Raw genomic sequence first — 22,720 nt, 5'->3', positions numbered from 1 at the left:
AAGAGGTATCTTATTGTGGTTTTTAATCAAAAAATGAGTGTTGGATTTTGTCAAGTGCTTTTTCTGCATGTATTAATATGAGCATGTGGCTTTTGGTTTTTATTCTATTGATAGGGTCTATTACAATAATTAATTTACAGGTGTTAAGCTAACCTTGCCTTCCTGGAATAAATCCCACTTGGTCATAGTGTATGATTCTTTTTATATGTCACTGGATTTGATTTGCCACTATTTTGTGGAGGATTTTTGTATCCATAGTAATAAGAGATAGTGATATGTAGTTTTCTTTTTTTGTGATGTCTTTGGTTTTGTAATCAGGGTAATACTGTCATCATAGAATGAGCTGAGAAGCATCCCTTCTCTCCTGTTTTTTGGAAAAGTTTGTGAAAAACTGATATCGTTTCTATAATTCTAATAATTTAAGTCTTCTTTCTTATGTCTTGGTTGAATTCTGTTATTTTTGTTTACCTTTCCAAAGAACCAGCTTTTGGATTCATTGATTTTTCTTTACCATTTTGTATTCTCTATTTCATTAATTTCCATTCTAATATTTACTATTTCCTTTCTTTTTTGAATTAGGTTTAATTTGCTCTTCTCTTTCCAGTGTCTTAAGATGCAAGTAATTGTTCTGAGTTTTTTTTCTTTTTTAATATAGGCATTTACTGCTATAATTTTTCCTAGGCAGTTCTTCAGCTGAGTTCCATAAGTTTTGGAATGTTGTGGTTTCCATTTTAATTCAGCTCAAAGTATTTTCTAATTTTCAGTTTGATTTTTCTTTTGACCTACTGGCTATTTAAGGAGTATGTTGTTCAATTTCTACATATTTGTGGGTTCCCCAAATTACTTTATGTTTTTGATTTCTAATTTAATTCCAGTGTGGTTGGAGAAGACACTATGTATCATTTCAATCCTTTTAAATTTACTGAGGTTTGTTTTATGACCTAGCATAAAGCCTACCCTAGAGAACATTCCATATTCACTTGAAAAGAACATACATTTTGCTATTGTTTGATAGAGCGTTCTAGAGCTATAGCAGATTTTTTGAAACTCACTCAGGAAAATCTCAAATGTGTGCAGAAGTAGAGATAATATTATAATAATTGTGAGTTGAATTGTGTTCCTCTTCCAAAATATTGAATTCCTAGCCCCCAGTGTCTGTGAACAAAGGGTTTTTTGTGGGGAGGGGGCACATTATTAAGTTAAGATGAGGTAGTAGGGTGGGCCCTATCCAATATGATTGCTGTCATTTAAAATGGGAGAAATTTGGACACAGAGACAGACATGAACACAAGAAGAACACCATGTGAAGATGAAGGTGGAGATTTTGGAGATGTAACTACAAAGCAAGGAGCGCCAAAGATTGCTGGCAAACCACCAGAAGCCAGGGAAGAGGCATGCAACAGGTTCTTGTCCCTTAGAAGGAACCAATCCTGCTGACACCTTGATCTTAGATTTTCAGCTCCCAAAACTGTGAGACAATAAATTTCTGTTGGGCCAGGTGCAGTGACTCTCGCCTGTAATCTCAGCACTTTGGGAGGCTGAGGTGGATGGGTCACCTGAGGTCAGGAGTTTGAGACGAGCCTGACCAACATGGCGAAACCCTGTCTCTACTAAAAATACAAAAATTAGCCGGGTCTGGTGGCAGGTGCCTGTAATCCCAGCTACCTGGGAGGCTGAGGCAGGAGAATCACTTGAACCTGGGAGGTGGAGGTTACAGTGAGCCGAGATCACACCACTGCACTACAGCGTGAACAACAGAGCGAGACTCAGTTTCAAAAAAAAAAAAAAAATTATGTTCTTTAAGCCACTCTGTTTATGGAAAACACTTACGTACTCAGCACTCAGATTCAACGACCTTTTAGCCAGGTGTATCTTCACCACAAGCCAGAGCTCAGTGGCTCCCAGGCATTATAACAACACGGACCCTCTGGTCAATGATGGACTCTCAGGTGAGAAAGTTTAAAGGCAAAAAGACATTTTGGCATGCTGCCACAGTGTCCTCTGGTCAGGAGGTGAAAAACAAGTTCTGAGTATTGGACTTCCAAAACTGTAAAAGACAAAAAGTCAACACAGTTGAGCTGATGTGGTTTGGCTCTGTGTCCCTACCAAATCTGTCGAATTGGAATCCCCAGTGCTGGAGGTGGGGCTGGGTGGGAGGCGATTGGCTCGTGGGGTGGAGTTCTCATGAATGGGTTAGCGCCATTCCCTGGGTGCTGTTCTTGTGAGAGTGAGTGCGTTTTGGTGAGATCTGGTTGTTTAAAAGTGCGCAGCACCTCACCACTCACTCTCTTCTTCCTGCTCTGGCCATGTGAGATACCTTGCTCCCCTTTTGCCTTCTGCCATGATTAAAAGCTTCCTGAGGCCTCCCCAGAAGCAGAAGCCACTATGCTTCCTGTACAGCCTGGAACCATGAGCCAAGGAAGCCAATCTTTTCTTTATAAATTATGCAGTCTCAGGCATTTCTTTCTAGCAGTGTGAGAATGGACTGATCCATGAGGCTTGTCAAAATTTTATGGTATGCATAGTAGACAATCAAATACCAGATTGTCTGAGGATCTTGGAGGAAGGATTTTTAGTGCAGAATTAGGTTGTTTGTCAAAATGATTCTATAATGTTACACTGTGTGAAGGTTGTCAGAATCAAAACGGAGTTGCTTGTGTTAAAAATCTAAACAATAGACCCAGCGAAGGGCATGAAGGGAGGAGGATTCCCATGCACAAATGCCCGACAACAGGAATTATCACACAAGTCTGCAAAAATCACAACCTTGCATACAAATATACTTCTGCAAGGACATCTGCCCAGCAGCTGCCTGTCTGACCTTAGGTTGGCACAACCCTTATTATTGCTCCTTGTTGCCAAACATAATTATCTTAAAACAGTTATGCAGCCCTCCTCATTTTTCTTCAAAAAAACCTTTGTCTTCTTTTACCTCCTGAATATGCACATAGTTTATTATGACACACATATTCCCATTGCAGTGTCCATTCCCAAATAAATATCATTTTCTATTAGAGAGCCTCTCTGTTATTTAGGTTGGCAGTTGTTGAAGCATGACTTTGAAGGCAGATCTTACTGTGTCTTTGTTGTCGGGTTATCAGGTACTCTATAGTTTTCTGTTTGGGTGCTATTAGTTAAGTAGAGATCATGGCAGATGGTAGTTACTGTTTGTAAAGCTTGCAAAATTCATATTTGTTCCAAAGTCTAACAGTCCCTTTTATTTCTTTAGACATATTTAAATTTTTATTTCAATTTCCATTCCAATATGCTCAGTGTTTTGGAATGCATTTCTACTGTTTCTTCTTCCTCCCAACTCTCGCTCAAATAATGGTTTCCTCTTGTGTCTTACAGCTTGCTGTTGTGAAATTCTGTTCTGTGGAACAAATCTGTAATAATTTTTTAATTTGAGGTGCATTCCTCGAGAGAAGATTGACAGTTGCTTTTGCAGGTACTGGATATATTAGCAATCCAGAATATCTTTGTTTTTGTTTTCTTGTTGTTGTTGTTTTAAAGTCAGGGTCTTGCTTTGTCATCCAGGCTGGAATGCAGTGGCACAATCATAGCTCACTGCAACCATGGATTCCTGGGCTCAAGTGATCCTCCTGCCTCAGCCTCCTGAGTAGCTGGGACTAGAGCTGCACACCACCACACCTAGCTAATTTTTAAAACTTTTTTATAGAGATAGGGTTGCCCCAGCTGATCTTGAATTCCTGGGCTCAAGTGTTTCTCCTGCCTCAGCCTCCCAAAGTGCTGGGATTACAGGCATGAACCACCACATCCAGTACAGGATGTCTTTAAATTATGTTATCAGTTTGGTGTTTCCAGAATTCTTGGAGAGTAGAAATTCTGTCCCTAAACTTGTGTGACGGTAAAATACAAATTCTTAAACATGTTTTTCTCCCCTTTACTGAAAGGCAAAATCAAGGTAGACAAGTTTCCTTACTAACTCCTTAAGAAAGGCAGGATTTTTTTTTTTTTCGTATTACCCAGTGTGTGACTTTCAGGGTCTAAGCCTTATGTAAAATAAAAAGGTCTACAGTCAGACTTCCCAACTGCATTAATACCTGAGAAATTAATGAAATAGAGAATACAAATAAAGAAAAATCAATCAGGTGTGGGCACTAGATTTTGTCTCCTTTTCTCCTGAACTAAACCACGTAAATGGAATCTCCAGGTCCCCGGAGACTGGCAGATATTCCTTAAGCAAAACCGTTTCAATGACCTTGCTTACCTTTCTGAATTCATATGTTCCATTATTTGTGGTCTTTAAGGATTTCTCTTTTACTCTTTGCCAGACCAGCTATATATTTAATAATCTGTTGTTTAAAAAATATTTACACAATTATAGGTTTTTTTAAATCAAAAGTCTCATTATGATTCCTAAGTCTGCCATATTGCTAAAAATGGAAGGCTATAATGATTTTTCATACTGAGAGCTCTATCTCATCTGGAACTTATTTTTCTGATTAGTTTGAGGTTGGGCCAAATTTCATTTCTGCAGATTCTAACAGTGCAAGGAAAGGTAAAATGGGCCCTGAACGGGCGTTCTGTTAGGCACTTTCATGAGTTCAGCTTTAGGGGCAAAATGACACACAAAAGCAAAGATCAAGTAATAAAGAGTTGGCTTTCACAGTTTTGATGAATGTCTTCTATCCACCCTAGACCTGCTTCCTTTTGATACAAAAGGTGCAAAGCGACTTTTATTCTGTTCTTCCCAATGCTTTGTTCACTACATTTCCCCTGCCTCATACCAGAGCTTTTTCCCGCTGAGCTTCATGCACAAGGACCTTCCATTTGATCTTCATGGTTCTTCCAGGTAAGGTGGGACCTGAAAAAAAGTGAAAGATCAGAAGGATGGGAAGACTTAAGGATTTTGGACTGATTCTGGGTCCACATAAAGATAACCCAGGGCTGCTGATAAGAGTAAGTGTAGAGTAGTTGATCAGCAAATCTCATCCCATCTAAAGACAAAAACTTAGAATGTCAGGATAAATCCCAGTGCAATCAGCTTCAAAGAACTATCCTAATTCTTTGATGTATCGAATATGTGTTAAATAAGTAAGCGGTTGGCTAGGATTTCAAAACCTACTTTGTTATAGAGAGATTTAAAGTATAACACATTTTCTTTCAGAAATGGGGTCTTGCTATGTTGCCCAGGCTGGACTGCGATGGCTATTCACAGGCGAGGTCACAGAACAGTACAGCCTTGAACTCCTGACGTCAAACAATCCTCCTGTCTCAGCCTCCTGAGTAGCTAGGACCGTAGGTGTTCGCACCACCATGCCTGGCTCCAGACAGCCTCTTTAGAAATGACAGAACATTAAATGAAGACTATCCACTGTTTAAAGGTTAAAATCGCTAGCCTTTTTTTTTTTATTCCCTTCCTACCTTTTGATCAGAAAAGTTTGCTCTGTCTACTTTTTGAGGACACTGTATTTTATTACCATCCAAATATTAGAAATAACTTATATCTATGTGATAGAAGTTCCAATATTCTATTTTTACTTTTTCCTGCAGCAGAGCCTAGATATTCTTTTCTGATATTCTGCTTCTCTCCTATGAAATCTCCCTTGTTTATTTCTCGCCATCTTGCTGATAATTATACAGCATTTTCAGGGGGGGTTCCCTAGTCCTGACTTGTAGACCTTCCAGTGACTGTATACTTCTGATTGCTTTTACAGTTGCAATCACAGTATTTCCTCTCCCTCTTCGTGTCCTGGTTCTGTACAGAATCAGAGAAGCTTCAGAGGCATTGTCTAACGAGAAGCAGAAGGCTTTTAGAGGCTGTCTTCAAGACCCATGCCTGGATGTTTTCCCCAAATAATCTTTTTACTTAAAATGTCAGACCATAATAGAACCTCTAATGAAATGGTTGCTTTTATGTGAAGAATGAGCGGGGCTTGGGCTGGGTGTGGTGATGTGCATATGTAATCCCAGCACGTTGGGAGGCTAAGGCAGGAGGATCACTTGAGCCCAGGAGTTTGAGACCAGCCTGAACAACATAGCAAGACTCTGACTCTACAACAAAAAGTTTCAAAATTAGCTGAGCATGGTGATGCATGCCTACATTTTCAGCTACTCAGGAAGCTGAGGGAGGAGGATTGCTTGAGCCTAGGAGTTCAAGGCTGCAGTGAGCTATGTTTGCGCCACTGCATTCCTACACTCCAGCCTGGGTGGGAGAGCTGTTTGCTAATCATTTTATGTTTTCCCAAGCTGTTCCAAGAATTTGGCAGGGAGCTGACATCAACTTATCTGTCTATACTTGCTTTCCGAATAAACCACTCAAATACTGAAGCTGAAGACTTCTCACCTGTATCTAGGAATGGAACTGAGAGTGACATTACAAGGATTGGAAACGTTTTAGTGATCATCTCAGATACCTGAAAGACTGACAGACTGAGACTGGTGGGGCTTCTCTAAAAGTCGCCATGGTATAATCTCACGCAGTGGAAAGGTGGCAGGTCTTAGAACTGGGCACTATTCATTGAGCTGTCACCGTATAGAGGCATGGTGACAGTTGCAGCTTCAGAAACAACTGGCGAGCTTGTAGAACAAGCTTAGGCTCGCAGAGGTTCCTCTTTTTTTTTTTTGAGACAGGGTCTCACTCTGCTGCCCAGGCAGTAGTACAGTGGCATGATCTAAGCTCACTGCAAGCTCTGCCTCCCAGGCTCAATCAATCCTCCCAACTCAGCCCCCTAAATAGCTGGGACTACAGGCATGTACCATCATGCCCAGCTGATTTTTTTTTTTTTTTTTTTTTTTTGTAGAGGTGGGGTTTTGCCATGCTGACCAGGCTGGTCTCAAACTCCTGACCTCAAGTGATCTGCCTGCCTTGGCCTCCCGAAGTGCTAGGATTACAGGTGTGAGCCACCGCATCCGGCTGGCTCTTAGAGGTTCTGATTCGCTGGTTGGGGTCAGGGTCCAGGAATCTGCATGTTCCCCTGTGCCTACCCAGGACATACTGATGTGAATGCCTTTCACCCCATAGTTTAAGAAACACTGCCTACGGTCAGTAATGATTGGCTGTTGCTGCCAAGGTAACCCCAAGGGGACGCTGATGATCAGGAGGCTCTGGAGCCAAAGTAGTCTAACAGGCTGTGGGAAGCAACCTAGCACCTGCAGGCCCTGCCTCCTGCATTTCAGACACAGGCAAATTAAAAGACTTGAGCAAATGCTAACACAGCTTCTAACAGCTGAAAGCCACAACCCTAGGATGTCCCTAGTTCCCCTTAAAGTGCCTCCTTGAAAAAAAAAAAACACACAAAAATTTAAGGCTGCCAAATGAGTTTACTGTTTGTTCTATCCAGTATCTGACATAGGTCTCTTACCTCCCTTTCTTAGAGCATTTACCAAAAGGGGCTTATAATTGTGAATCTTCCTCCATCTTTGAGAGGTACAGGTGTGTGATATGACTCAAAAGAGTCTCAAGGACCTGAAAGTGCTTCCCTTGAAATGTAACAATCAGCCAGGCGCGGTGGCTAATGCCTGTAATCCCAGCACTTTGGGAGGCCGATCACCTGAGGTCAGGAGTTCGAGACCAGCCTGGCCAACATGGTGAAACCCCATCTCTACTAAAAATACAAAAATTAGCCAGGCATGGTGATGCATGCCTGTAATTCCAGCTATGCGGGAGGCTGAGGCAGGAGAATCGCTTGAACCTGGGAGGTGGAGGTTGCAGTGAGCCAAGACCGTACCATTGCACTCCAGCCTGGGCAACAAGAGCGAAACTCTGTCTCAAAAAAAATAAAAAATTAAAAATAAAAGAAATGTAACAATCAGGAAGGACAGGGCCCCGTCTCCTGCTGCAGACACGGAGGATCTAATCGCATTGACACTAAGCCTTTGCAATTGTTCACTTCCCGGAATCTATCGAGCCTCCTCCAGTCAGCCTCTGTACTTCCCCATTCCCCATTTCAAATGCCCTGTGTACAAATCAAAGTTGAGTTCAGCTCATGCCGGACTCTTTTTCCTATTGCAATAGACATGACTGATTAAGACCTGTCCAGACCAATTTAACTGGTGTCTAAATGACACTGATGCTGATAGAATGCCTGATGAAACCTTAGGCCAGCAGATGCTCTAAATTCAAAGTTATGAGAAACAGACTGTCATTGTTCATTCAAAGTGAAAACCTACAGGTACACATGGATACACACACACACACACAGATACACACACATGCACAGTTACGTCTGAACTAAGGAGAAAATGTGAAAGTGATTCCAGTGACTAAAGACTTCTCACCAGGGAAGAATTGACTGAAAATGCAGCAGAAAGCCAGCAGAGCTTGATGTCTATTCACATGCTCCTCCATTGCCCGGGAATGGGAAGTTGTAGAAAGCAGAGACCAGAGGCCAGCCTGTGGGGTACATCTGTTGGGCAGTTCGCTGATTTTTCATTCTTCCCCTGTTTCTCACTCACTGTTTAAGGAAAAAGCCATGCAATGCCCTTGTTAAAGCACAGTAAGGAAGGCTTTATTCAAGACCGTTGTGATAGATGAAAGGACCTCTGCAGTTGCATGTTGCAGTGGCGGAGAGAGATTGAGCTCCACTCCAGACACAGCCTGGGCAAGTGGGTGGGGTGTGGCAGTGGTTAGTGGGGTGAAAATTACTAAGAGGAACCATCGGGGATATGAGGGATTTCGGCTGAACTAACGTAAGAGGATTCCTGCTGAAGGCAGGCAAGAGTGACCACACATCACCTGCTAAATGGTGGAGGAAGAGAAACCCGATTAGGTATTGAAGATGCGGGCGGCGGCGGGGGGGTGGTCCTCACTAAACGGACTTAGCAGGGCTCTTTACCAAAACTGGATTTTACAAGGAAGTGCACAGATGGGCCTACAAGAAGTTTCAAGACTCCAACTCAAGCTTCGCCTAGCAATGAATCTTTGTCACCAATCCAACTCAAAAGTAAAAACTGAGCTAGACTAAGCAAATAAAGGGGAAGGACCCATTGGCTGTAAAAAAAGAGTAAAAAAAGACTTGAGGGTTAAATTTTTTAAAAAAGGATTTTAGTCTCTGTCCTGCCACTAACTAGCTGTGTGCTCTTAGCTGAGTCATTTCATATCCTTGAATCTCGGTCTCCTCACCTGTAAAACGAGCTGGTTAAATCGGAAGATCCAACTCCAACTCCATGCATGTGTATTTATCAAATGCTTATTAGGTACCAGCTACAAAGATAAATGAACCCCAGCTCTTGCCTTCACACGGGTAAAGGAGTTATGAGTGCTTGAAAGAGCATAATGAAAATTACTAGCCCGTAGATGGAACCTGGGCAGGGAAGGAAGTGATGTTAAATAAGGACCATGGAGACCCGAAGGCTCCCTGAGAAGGGCAGATTTATATTGAATGAAATTCAGGAAAAGGAAACCGCAGTCAAAAGATGGAATTTCAGGATTTGAACATTTCAGATGCATAAAAGTTCTTCTTGATGACAAGATGACAGTGCACACTTTAAATTATGAATGTATGATTCAACAATTCTCATTTGAACTCCTACATGTAACCCCTTAACAACACAACAATCAAGTCTACAGCCGCAGTTGCTGTTGCCAAGTCTTTTGGTGACCTTAGGATCTAATCATCTTCAAACTGGTAGATGACTATGCTTCCCAGTGTCAGGCCCATTAAAATTGATCCACCAACCCCGCCACTGCAGACCACGTGTGGTGCTAAACCTCCACTCATACTGGGTGTTTAGCTGTCAAATTCCAGAAATCCACATTAATGCCTGTTACACTGTAGCAGGTCAAAATTTGATATGTTTTTTCTTAATTTCACTTTTTCAAATCTTACTTTTGAAAAAAATTTCAGACTACAGAAAAGTTGAAACAACAGTACAATAAGCATGTTTAAACCCTTCACTCAGATTAACCAATTGTCAACAATTTGCCACATTTTTTTCTCCGTGTGTGTGTATGTGTGTGTGTGATATGGTTTGGAAGTGTGTCCCCACCCAAATCTCAGGTTGAATTGTAATCCCCAATGTCGAAGGTGGGGCCTGGTGGAAGGTGATTAGATTACAGAGGTGGATTTCTCATGAATGCTTTACCACCATCCCCTTGATGCTCGTGATAGTGAGTTCGTTCTCATATAAAAGTGTGTAGCACCTCCCCTTTCCCTCTTGCTCCTGCTTTTGTCATGTGATGTGCCTGCCCCTACCTTTGCCTTCCGCCATGATTGTAAGATTCCTGAATTCTCCCCAGGAGCCAAGGAGATGGTAGCACCATGCTTCCTGTAAAGCCTGCAGAACCGTGAGCCAATTAAACCTCTTTTCTTTGTAAATTCCACTGTCTCAGGTATTTATAGCAATGCAAGAACATACCAATACAGTGTGTACATACATACACATACATAACACATGCATACACACAGTACATATAATAAATATATGTATACACATGTTGTCATAAACAATTGAAAGTAACCTGCAGCTATTATAACAGTTAATCTTCAAAGTTTCAATACACGACTGTGGAGAGAAAGGACATGTTCCTCCATAACCAGGTCACGATTATCCTAAGAATATCAACTTAACTCAATAATGTCATCTCCTGTACAACCATGTTCATGCCTCTTCCAAAATGTCTTCTGTGGCATGTTATTCCTGATTGGAGATTTAATCAGGTTTCATGTCTCACATTTGGTGATTACATCGCTTTAGCCTCTTTTAGTCTACAGTGGTCCTCCTGCCTTCTTGCTTTTGTTTTGTTTTACATGGCATCGGATTATTAGGAGAGTCCAGGCCACTAGCCTGTAGAAAATCTCCCTGCAACACTCCTCCGTTGTGGACCTGACCGATGGCTTCCTCATGCTTAGATTCGAGTTAAGGGTGCTGGGAAAGACCGCCTCCCAGGGGAAGTGCACCTGTCATTGTGTCTGCAGCTCAGCACATCCGGGTGCTGCACTGCTATCCCTCGGCTATGGTGGTGATCACCAGACATCTCCATTAGAAAGGTATGTTCTTCTCTTTGGAATCACCGAGTTACGGATCGGGTGGTACCTGCAGATCTGTCCTCTTAAGGTGAACATCTCTGAGAAAAGCAGAGCAGGAAAGAAAAGAACACAAAAGGGGGAGAAGGTAAGTAAGGAAGGGCATGTGGAAGGCATGTCATAGTCCATTTAAAAAGTAAAAAGATTGAAAATATAACTATATATCACATTTATAATTATATATAGGCCTGGCACAGTGGCTCACACTTATAATTCCAGCACTTTGGGAGGCTGAGGCAGGAGGCTCACTTGAGTCCCAGAGTTCGAGACCAGCCTGGGAAACATACTGAGACTCCTCTCTACAAAAATAAAAATAAAAATAAAAATAAATTAAAATAAATAAAATAAAATTAGCTCAGCATAGTGGCACATGCCTGCTTGTCATCTCAGCTACTCAGGGGGCTGAGGTGGGAGAATCGCTTGAGCCCAGGAGGTTGAAGCTGCAATGAGCCATGGTTATGCCATTGCACTCCAACCTGGGCAGCAGAGTGAGACCTTGTCTGAAAATAAAATAAAGTAAAGAGCTTCACTTAAATAGTGTGGAGAAATAAGAAATGTGAAGCTAGGGAGGTGTGACTAAGACTTGAGAGCAGACTGAGATTGTTTCGCTATTTCACTGGACGCTGACCCTGATTTAGGGTCAATGACAACAAAATAATCCCCAACAGTAATCACTGAATTATCATTGTTGACATTCCCACCTAGTTATCCTACTTCTTAATTAGGCCTTTATTTTAGATGTGTCTCTGTATTTTAATTATACCTAATTATATGTAATTGCATATTCTTAGTTCATTTCATTATGGCTATGAGCAGAAAAGCACTTTGCCAGGAAAGTGTGCTGACTTTCCACATATTCTTTTTACTCTTCTTTCCAGTGGCCAGTGTGGATAGGGGAAGTTATTTGTATAGACATGTTTCCCACCCTCAACAGAGGCCCTTAGACACTGCTCCTATTGAGAGGCGGGGCCTATGTCTTCTTGAAATTGGGTGGGTGTTCGTGACTGTTTAGATCAGCAGAGCACAGTGGAAGCGACATTATGTGGCATCTAAGTCATAAAAAATGACCTAGGTTTCACTTTGCCCTCAAATTCTGCTATGTAGGCAGCCTCACTGCCCTGAGGTCACCATACTAGCAGGAATACCAAACCAGCTCCCCAGGAGACCATGAAGAGAGGCCCTGAGACTGCAGAGAGACAGGAAGAGAGAGAGAGAGAGTTGATTGGACAGCCCTAGTGGCTTCAGCCTCTCTCCACCAGCCCCCTAACAGTTCCCATCCACCAACTGATGGGCGTTGTTTTGAGCAACTCTGTTTGGGGTATTTTTAAATGTAGCAATACCAACAGGGCCTCCTCTTTTCACTTCTCCACTTTCTCGTAAGGTGCTAGATTCCTATTCTTCTGATTGGTCTCAAAAATGAAGTGGCCCAGGGATTGAAGACACAGAACCCAGACATAGGAAATATGATTGTTAGACTGCAATATCTGAAGCCAGACCCATTGATTATATTATTGTCCCCAGAACTTTCCTTTTGTTGCTCTGTACAAGGAAACCTTAGTCCCCCTTTGACTAGTTAAGAAAGACTGTCTTTTCCCAATATCCACAGTTCTGAATCTTAACAGGCAAAAGCAGTGCAAAATAAGTCTAATTTAAATTAGTGTGACAGAAAGGGCCCGGGCCTTGGACTTAGAAGTATTGCCTTTGGGTTTCTGCCTCACTGCTTGGTTTTGTTGTTGAAAGGATGGCACCTTCCCTTTGAGCTTTCATTCTTCCTCTCTGAACTGGGAACAATACCTCACCTGTCTACTTCACCAGGTCGTTTTGAGAGAGTCGTATGTGATAGCATAGTTGAAAACATTTTGTAAGCTGTGATACACTAACCAAATGCAAGAGATTTTCAGTATTATTGTCACTGAGAAGTTATTTATCTGCTTTAATTCCCTCATCTGCAAGGTGGGGACAATATAATATGACCTTTCCCCTATTCTCATCAAGACACTGTTATAAATATGTGCAATAATAACTAAAGTCACTCAGATTGGGGTGTAGGGAGGAGAGGTCAGGGTGGAATATGTTAAGTAAATAATGGGTATCTATTCAACAAACAAACACTGAGTGGCTACTATGTACAGGCACCAAGTTAGGTTGTGGACACACTGAAAGCAATAAATGGCCCTTCCCATTGAGGAACTCACTGTCTAGTGGAACATTATGGCACAGAAAGCTCTCTTAATACAGTTTATTAAGTAGTAATGAAGTAGGAGCCTGAACTCAACTTCAGGGCTGGGCTTGGACACTGGACCAAATTAAGGACTAGCTAAAACAGGGAGTGGAAGCAGCTTTCCATAAGACACGCCCACCAATGCGCCATGTCAGTTTACCGTTGCCATGGCAATGCCCAGAAGTTGCTGCTCCTTTTCACAGCAGCAGCCCAACGACTTGGAAGTTACCACCTTTCCTAGATATTTCTACATGATCTGCCCCGTAATTTGTATGTAATTAAAAGCAGGTATATGCCAGGTGTGGTGGCTCATGCCTGTAATCCCAGCACTTTGGGAGGCCAAGGAGGGCGAATCACCTGAGGTCAGGAGTTCGAGACCAGCCTGGACAACATGGTGAAACCCTGTCTCTATTAAAAATACCAAAGTTAGCCTTTAGTCTCTACTAAAAATACCAAAGTTAGCCTTTGGTATTACAGGTTAATGCACCTGTAATTCCAGCTACTCAGGAGGTTGAGGCAGGAGAATCGCTTGAACCCTGGAGGGGGAGGTTGCAGTAAGCTGAGGCAGCACCACTGCACTCCAGTCTGGGTGACAGAGCGAGACTCTGTCTCAAAAAAAAAAAAAAAGTGTAGGTATAAATATGACTGCAGAACTGCCTCTGAGCTGCTACTCTAGGCACACTGCCTATGGGATAGCCCTGCTCCGCAAACAGCAGTGCCTCTGCTGTTGCTGTGCACTGCTGTTTCAATAAAAGTTACTGTTTAACACCACAAGCTCACCCTTGAATTCTTTCATGGGCAAAGCCAAGAACCATCCTGGGCTAAGTCCCAATTTAGGGGCTTGCCTGTCCACCATCAGTAAAATTAGAGAGAGTCACTGTATTAGTCTGTTCTCATGCTGCTAATAAGACATACCTGAGACTGAGTAATTTATAAAGGAAGACGTTTAATTGACTCACAGTTCAGCATGGCTGGGGAGTCCTCAGGGAACTTAAAATCATGGCAGAAGAGGAAGCAAACATGTCCTTCTTCACATGGTGGCGACAAGTAGAAGTGCTGAGCCAAAGGGGGAAAGCCCCTTATAAAATCGTCGGGTCTCATGAGAACTCACCCACTATCACAAGAACAGCAGCATGGGGGTAATTGCCCCCATGATTCAATTACCTCCCACTGGGTCCCTCCCACGACACACGGGGATTATGGCAACTACAGTTCAAGATGAGATTTGGGTGGGGACACAGCCAAACCATATCAGTAACCAAGGTGGACTCAGTGTGCATGGTTGGCAAAGCATGGTGGTAAAGATCATGGGGTCTACACTTGACTGCTTGAGTCTAGATCTGGACCATTTACTCCCATCTGACCTTGGAAAAGTTCCTAAGTTCTCTGTGCCTCAATCAAAGGAGAACAATAACCAACCGTGTTAGTTTGCCAGGGCTGCCATAATAAAGTATCAAAGCCTGGGTGGTTTAAACAACAGAAATTTCTCTTACAGTTCTGGAAGCCAGAAATCTGAGATCAAAGCGTTAGCATGGTTGAGTTCTCCTGAACCCTCTCTCCTCACCTCTCATATGTGTCTGTGTCCAAATTTCCTCTTAGTATAAGGACACCAGTCATATTGGATTACAGACATCCTAATTATCTCATTTAACTTACCTCTTTAAAGATCCTAGCTCCAAATAGCCTATGGAGGTACTGAGGGTTGGGACATCAACACATGAATTTGGTGGAGGGAGAGACATAATTCCTCCCAAGATCAACCTCAGAGCACTGTAGAAGGAGGACATGAGACTACATGTAAGGCATTTAGCCAATGTCTAGAACACAGAGTAAACACTCAATTAGTATGAGTTATTATTATATGGTGCTATGAAGCCTATGTATTGTGAAACTCATATTTGTGAGGGAAAATCAGGGAAGGCTTCCCATAGGCAGTGATCTCTGAGAGGAGATCTGAAGGATGGTAGCATTAGCGGGTAGACAGACAAGTTGCTGGGAGTGAGGTAAGTATATACCAGGCAGAAAGAACACAAAAATTATTTAAAGTACTGCTTTCTTGAACTTTAATGTATGTATAAATCATCTAAGAATCTTATAAAAATGCAGATTCTGATTCAGCAGGTTCAGAGTGAGGCATTTCTAACAAAGATCCTAGGGAATGACAGTGATGCTGGTCCCTGTTCCACACCTCCATGTAGTAACAAGTTTATAACTGGGTGCAAAATCTCAGGAGGAAAAGGCAAGTTATTTGAGGACAGCTGGCATGAAAATTGCATATGGGTGGAGATTAGAGACTGCTGGATAGGGAAAGAAGAGCAGAGATGAGACCTGTGATGCTGATCTCTGCTTAAAAGGCTAAATCACCAAGGGCCTTATAAGTTAAGCAAAGAAAGAAAGAGAGAGAGAGAGAAGGAAAGAAAGAAAAGAAAGAAAGAAAAGAGAAAGAAAGAAAGAGAGAGAGAGAGAATTTAGAGCACCAAAGACAACCAAAGAGCTTCCAAATGGAAAAATGGATTGAAGGAGAACCCCACTGGAAGAAAGAAAACCAGCTAAAATATTTTTCCTGTTAAGTAGATGAGAAATGATGGTAGTCTGATCTAACATAGTGGCCTTGGGCATGGGGAGAAGTGGAGGAATTCAAGAGATATGAAAAGACGGAATCATCCATTTGGTGACTGGTTTGCTTGGGGGAGATGAAGGGAAGGGAAGACATAAGAAAGACCTGGAATGAGGTTATTGGGTTGGTTTCAGCTGCTGACTGTCAATACAAAACAACTAAGTACACGGAGAATGGCTGTTCATTAGGAGCATACACAGACCACGTCTTCTCTGTCTCAGATATTCCTGCTAATTTTGGACACGGTCGGCCTGCTTTGTTCAAACCACATTCAAAAGGCCTCAATTTCTACTAAGTACTCACAGCCTAGTAGGGCAACACAAAACCAGGAAAGTAAATCTGTACTTCAAAACTCAACAGTGATTTTTGTATTTTCTTCCCTAGTGTGGCACGTGTTAGCCTTCCCAAATTAGCTATTACTCCTTGAGGGCAATGGCCGTGTCAAACCCATTGTTTCCATTCCCCACAGTGCTGATGACCAAATAGACACTAAGAGCTGGTTGACTATTTGGGAGAATAACATCTAGATGATTACATATCAATGCCATTTGTTATCTCACAGACTGATTATAATAATAACATCTGTAAGTTGTTGAGTAAGTCTTTTACGTGCATTATAAATGCCACCATCTTCTTTGGGTTATCAGACTCCTCTCAGATCCTTATGTCCAGGCAGTTTGGATAAGAATGTGTTTGACTACAGCTTCATTGAATTATTTTAATAGAATGGAAGCCTATCCATTCCTGTTAAACTCCACTGCCATCTACTGTTCGTATAATAAAGTAACATATTGTGCTCTCAATCTCCGAAACTCACCTCTATGCTCTATTCCTTACAACTGAATTTTTGTTTTCCTCAGATCTCAAGGGCTTTCTATGCTTTGAGCTTCAACACAAGTAGATGTAATTTTTAAATAGTTTTGTTACAACAATCCAGCATGATATTGACAATTTTCTTTCATGGGCAAAAAAGTTCATGGTGTTATAGAAAAGTAAACATTTTTCACTTAATGAAACCATGAGCTTTTCATGTGCCTCCACCCACATAAAGAAACTAAAAGAAAAAGGTAATGGAATTACTGAAAAATGCATCCCCACCTCTAGGAGATGTCACTAAATTGGACATCTCTGTCGGCCACATTCCATTCAGAGTGTGACCCTCATCCTTCAAGGTCCTGTTTTCAAATGATACCTTCTCCATAAAACCTTCCCTGATTCTTCACTCTGTAATTAGATTCTTCATTCCACAATTGGTAATTGTTATAACTTATCCACATAAACAAAGAAAGTCAAAAACTCCAGTTTAAAAAAATAGCTTTGTAAATCATCCCCCTCATCTTCCCTACTCTGTTGGTTCCTGTTTTTAGACTGGACTCTCAGGTGTAACAATATTATTGTTACTGGTGGAGAGTATTGACTACAAATCACCCAGGTTCTTGGCATTTTGAACAAAGAATTGGACAAAATACACAAACAAAGCAACAAAAAAGTGAAGCGACAAAAGCGTAGATTTGTTGAAACAAAAGTATACTCCACAGAGCGGGAGCGGGCTCGAGCAAGTGGCTCAAGAGCGCTGGTTACAGAATTTTCTGGGGTTTAATTTTTTTATTTTTTTGAGGCGGAGTCTTGTTCTGTCACCCAGGCCGGAGTGCAGGGGCACAATCTTGGCTCACTGCAACCTACACCTCCCAGGTTCAAGCAATTCTCCTGCTTCAGCCTCCCCAATAGCTGGGATTACAGGCCCACACCACACCCGGCTAATTTTTGTAATTTTAGTAGAGATGGGGTTTCACCATGTCGGTTGGCCAGGCTAGTCTGGAACTCCTAACCTTGTGATCCACCCTCCTCGGCCTCCCAGAGTGGTGGGATTACAGGTGTGAGCCATCGTGCAGCATGGGGTTTAAATACCCTCTAGAGGTTTCCCATTGGTTACTTGGTTACACCCTATGTAAATGAAGGAGTGGCCCGTCACAAGTCTGACTGGTCATGGGAGGTGACCAATCAGAGGCTGAAGTGAAGGTAGTTACAGAGTTACACATGAAGACTTGGCCTGCAACCAGTCTGATTGGTTGTGGGAGGGGACCAATGAGAGGTACTTTCCATTTTTCATTTGCAGTGCAGTGCAAAGGGAGTAGCCTCTGATCCTTTTGTTACGTTGGTGTGAAGAGGTGGGGTTTCCCCTCTGATTCAGTTCTAGGAAGTCAGTGAGAATTGGCCTTAGGTTCCCTGCCTCCAGACCCTATTCTCCTGTCTCATTTCCCCGCTGTGAGACATGATCCCCATAAATCTTTATGGGAGGCAGAGGGACCAATGGTCTTTCTTCTGTAACTGCTTCATGCTGACTTGGGGTGCGGTGCCTACCTATTTGGGATCACGGAACTCTCACCCTGCTCTGTCTAGTGGAGACAGGGTAGCTTCTTGATGGCCAGGAGTGGTGTCTTCACCTGGAGCTGGCTGGAAACCTTGTTGCATGATCATCTGAAGCTTGATGGTCTCTAGGCGAGAGGAAATTAATTTGGTTAATGGATTTAATAAATATGGTCCAAAAACCAAGGCAAGTATAATTAACAACGAGCCAGCCAGAGGAAGGACTCATGAACCCCTAATTAGCATTTTTGAACAGGAGGACCACGACTTGGACAGCTGTTGTCGTATCTTAGAAGCCTGGTCAGCTAATTTCCGGGTGGCATCCCTTATTAATTCTAATTGGTTGACATAAAAACAGCATTCTTCCTCTACAAAAAGACATAAGCCACCTTTTCCAGCAGTTAGGAGATCCAGTCCCCTTCTATTTTGTAAAGCAACTGCTGCCAAGGAGTCTGTTTGAGTTTGTGTTGTGACGATACTTTGGGCAATGTCATCCAAGCTTTCCACAAAATCCTTGGAAAGTGTTGGTAACAGTATAGGGAAGTTGCAAGCCTGGTAACTCCCGTTCCTGCTCCACTGTTATTCCTAGCCCAACAAAAAGGCGTTTGAGTTGGATTGCTCATTTGTGTCTGGCAGTTGCAGTTAAAGGTATAATGAGGGATTGGTTGCTGAGAGCTCTCTCTCTCTCTCTAAATATATATATATATATATATATATATATATACACACACACACATATATATACACATATATATATGCAGACATATATATACACGCATATATACATATATACACATATATATACATATATACGCATATATACATATATACACATATATATACATATATACACATATATACGTATATACACACACACACATATATATATATACACACACACACACATATATATATACACATATATATATATATATAGTTTGTTTGTTTTGAGACAGTCTCCCTCTGTCACCCAGGCTGGAGCACAGTGGCTCAGTCTTGGCTCACTGCAACCTCTGTCTCCAGGGTTCAAGTGATTCTCCTGTCTCAGTCTCCAGAGTAGCTGGGATTACAGGTGTGCGCCACCATACCCGGCTAATTTTTTGTATTTTTAGTAGAAACAGGGTTTCACCATGTTGGCCAGGCTGGTCTCGAACTCCTGACCTCAGGTGATCCGTCTGCCTCGGCCTCCTAAAGTACTGGGATTATAGGCGTGAGCAACTGCGCCCGGCCAGGAGCTATATTGATTTCGGAGGCTAAAAACCAAGTGTACAGGTTCCAGTCCGATTGGCTGGTAAACATAGTAGGAACTGGTGCTGCACAGGGAAAAGGTTCCTTGTTTTTCAAGACAAAAATTGTTTTCCATGGTGAACATGTGGGTTAGCTTGTTGTTTTCACTTTCCCAAGTGGTTAAGTTTCCTGCTAAAGTGGCCAAGCGAAAATATGAACCCAGCTAGTGGGCCCACCTTCACAGTACTTAGACTGTGTATCCTTTGAAGTGCCCTTAACTAGGGATGGTTTCCATGAAAAGCATACCGGTTTTCTAAATGATGCAGTTTGGTTAACTGCATAGCTTACAGGATTGTGTGAGGGTTAATTTCTGGGGTGTGGTTGCACTGAAGACTTCAAGTTCCCACGACCTGAACAGAATTTTGGCTTCTTTCAATACAAAGTGGCATCTGGAATTTTAGCTCTGTGTATGTTGATGTTGGGCCCCTAATGGGTTTCTGTGGGAATGCACCCTCAGAAAGGTTGCTCTGATTGGACTGGAGAGGGTTTACTGCTCATCCTGTCATTTTAACCTTTGTCGTTTCCATACTTTTGAAGTCTTATAAGTCATCCAGATTCATTAATTCAAAGGGAGTTCCTCCCTGGTAGTTGGAATGATAGGTCATTTTTTTCAAGGACCCAAGATCGGGCTGGGATTGGGATGGCAGTGTATCTGGATGAAGATGGGAGATAAACAAAGCCAACAGTCCTTTGCCAGAGCTGAGCTGGTGGTATTTAACAGTCTTTGCATTAAATTTAAAGTTCTTCATAAATACCCAGAATCTATTAATTGCCAGAGGGGTAAAGTGAAGCTCTGTTGTAAAATAAAGCTGATTCCCAGTATGCGTGGTCCCTGTGTATACTGGGTGTATACTGGGTGTCCCTGTGTATACTGGGTGGCCATTATGGAACAAAAAAAAATATTTATTTGCTATTTTGTTCTATAGAATGGGAACTTCAGGGGGTGGATACCTATGCTGTCGGGAATGCTAGTTATAAAAATGAATTAAAACGCTTCATATATTACAAAGGAAGTGATTCCATCTATTTGGACGAAAGCAATTAAACTGCAAAAATATAAAAAATGGCAACTATTATCCAGTCTACAGTAACTATGCAACAAAGATACCAACTATGCAACAAAGTTGGGAGGCATTTACGTATCTCACTTAAAACAAGTCTATAAAGTGGTTTATTTTAAGAAGGGTACATTTTAAGAAGGGCAAAATCAAAAGCATGGACAAGTGTTGGATGAGCTGATGAGGTTGTGGCAATTTACTTTGTGAATACTGTGAGAGTTTGTCCAACTCGCTGTGCTTAGGTACTAGATGGTGAGGATTTAAAAGGTCAATGAAGTCACAGCAGACCAGCACTCAAACATATTTCTCATCTATTTCCTACTTTTGAATAAAAATGTCAGAAGTGGGCGGTGGGAAAGGAACAAGCAAAGGAGTAATTATTTGAATAAATTTTTGGCGAAACGTGGGTGTCTGACGGGGAGGCTGTGCGGTGGTGACCAACGCACCCATGCGCTGGGTTTCACAGATGCAGACTGAAGTCCAGGCTCTGCTGCGGATTAACGGGGTGGCCGCCAGCAAGTCAAGTGACTTGCTCTTCTGTGCACTGCATCTACTTGGGTTCCTCTCACAGGTATTCCTGTTTTTCCTTTCTTGCTCCAGGTTACACCTCGTGGCGCGGCTCTCTCGGGGAGCCTGTGGAGTGGCCCTGTGTCCCTCCCTGACCCCTGGAGGATTCCGTAAGGTCACAGTCACCGCCTCCATCCCATACTTGCCATCTCTTCAGGGCTAATGCATAACAATTAACACAATTTACAGCAGCCCCACGCTCTGAAGAGCTTCTGGAGGGGATACTGCTCAAGCGGAGGAAGGCAAGACAGGGACCTCCTCCCTCTTCCCGGACCTCTTCTGATAAGGAATATTTGTAGGTGGTTAAGAAGGGCAGCGGGAAGGCGTGAAGGCAAAGACAAGCTTTTTTTCTCGTAGGAACACAAATCTTCTGGTCTGGCTGTGTTTCCGGAGGCATTTCCAGAGGACCTAGCGAGGACTAACTTCCGGCGGCGTCTTCCGAGTTTCGAGACCGGCTGCTTCCGCCCGGAGTTGTTGTGGGCTCCAGCAGCGAGTAGCCACTTCCGCCCGGAGTCCCTAGCGGCCAGGGCGTGGAAGCGGATCTTGAAGCGGCTTTCTCCTACTGCCTTCCGCTTGCCAACGCGGGACCCGGAGCCCAACGACAGCGGCGGTCCTTGGGCCTGTGGAGAGGGGTTCTCTGTGGCCGAGTCCTAGGCCTGGGGAACCGGGCGGTGCGGGAGAGGCGCTTGGGCCTCGCCCAGCCCCAGCCCCTGTCTCCCCGCGGCCGGTGCCGGCGGCTGTAGGCCTCGCCGCGTCCACCCAGCCTGGGGCGGGCCCAGCCTCACCGCCCGGCCCGCCCCGCCCCACGGGCCAGCCCCGCGCCGGGTGTTTCCGCTACTCTCCCTGCGGCGGGGTAACCGCCTCGCACCTACCGGGCTCGGTTCCCTGGCTCCGGTCGCGGGGGGAGCATGGAGTTTGCGGAGCTGATTAAGACCCCGCGGGTGGACAATGTGGTGCTGCACCGGCCTTTCTACCCGGCTGTCGAGGGCACCCTGTGCCTGACGGGCCACCACTTGATCCTGTCCTCCCGGCAGGACAACACGGAGGAGCTGTGGCTCCTCCATTCAAACATCGACGCCATCGACAAGCGGTGAGTGCCCGCCCCACCCCAGCTCCGCAGGGAGCCGGGGGTCCCCTGTGGGCGCCCCGGGAAATACTTCCTAGCGTTTTCCGCGCAGCCTGCCGCCCAGCTAGCCGGCAGGATGAGCCCTCTGTGGCCTAGAATCAGGATTTACCAAGCTGAAACCCGTCCAGATGGAGGACCCGGTTTCCATTAAACCTGGATGGAGTTCTCAGGGTTATCGTGTGGCTGGTACCATCCTGATGATCATTTCTGGTTCGTAACACCATTTGGGCGGATTTTCGGCATTGTCTTTATAAATTTCTTCTTCTTGCCCCATCGTATTCCTTGAATCGGTATTGTCAATCACAGTTCATGAAGTTGTGATTGGATGTGGTTTAGATAAAGTCTTCACCATTTTTGAGGAAAACTAAGCAGATTATAAAGTTATGAGTGTCTACATGCTACAGAACCATTTTTTTAATTTCTGAAAAATGTTCAGTGTATCATATTTCTTATTTCTTACCTTCTGGGTCATCAAAATTTAATTCT

At 43.3% G+C, this 22,720-nt stretch overlaps 1 protein-coding gene and 1 pseudogene across 1 annotated transcript in view; both read left to right on the top strand.

Moving 5' to 3' along the window:
- The window catches only part of LOC101144598 (large ribosomal subunit protein eL19-like), a 28,776-nt pseudogene extending 7,014 nt beyond the window's left edge, over positions 1-21,762 (top strand).
- MTMR9 (myotubularin related protein 9) overlaps positions 20,843-22,720 on the top strand; it is a 44,891-nt gene continuing 43,013 nt past the window's right edge. Inside the window, exon 1 of the mRNA XM_004046642.5 lies at positions 20,843-22,198. Coding sequence (XP_004046690.5) covers positions 22,017-22,198 — 182 coding nt within the window. The 5' untranslated portion in view covers positions 20,843-22,016. The remainder of the gene's footprint in view (positions 22,199-22,720) is intronic.

The sequence above is a fragment of the Gorilla gorilla genome, chromosome 7, assembly GCF_029281585.2.
Source record: "Gorilla gorilla gorilla isolate KB3781 chromosome 7, NHGRI_mGorGor1-v2.1_pri, whole genome shotgun sequence".
In the NCBI taxonomy this organism is placed as follows: Eukaryota; Metazoa; Chordata; class Mammalia; order Primates; family Hominidae; genus Gorilla; species Gorilla gorilla.
Note: the sequence above shows the minus strand (reverse complement) of the source record. Positions and strands in the feature narration are given on the sequence as shown.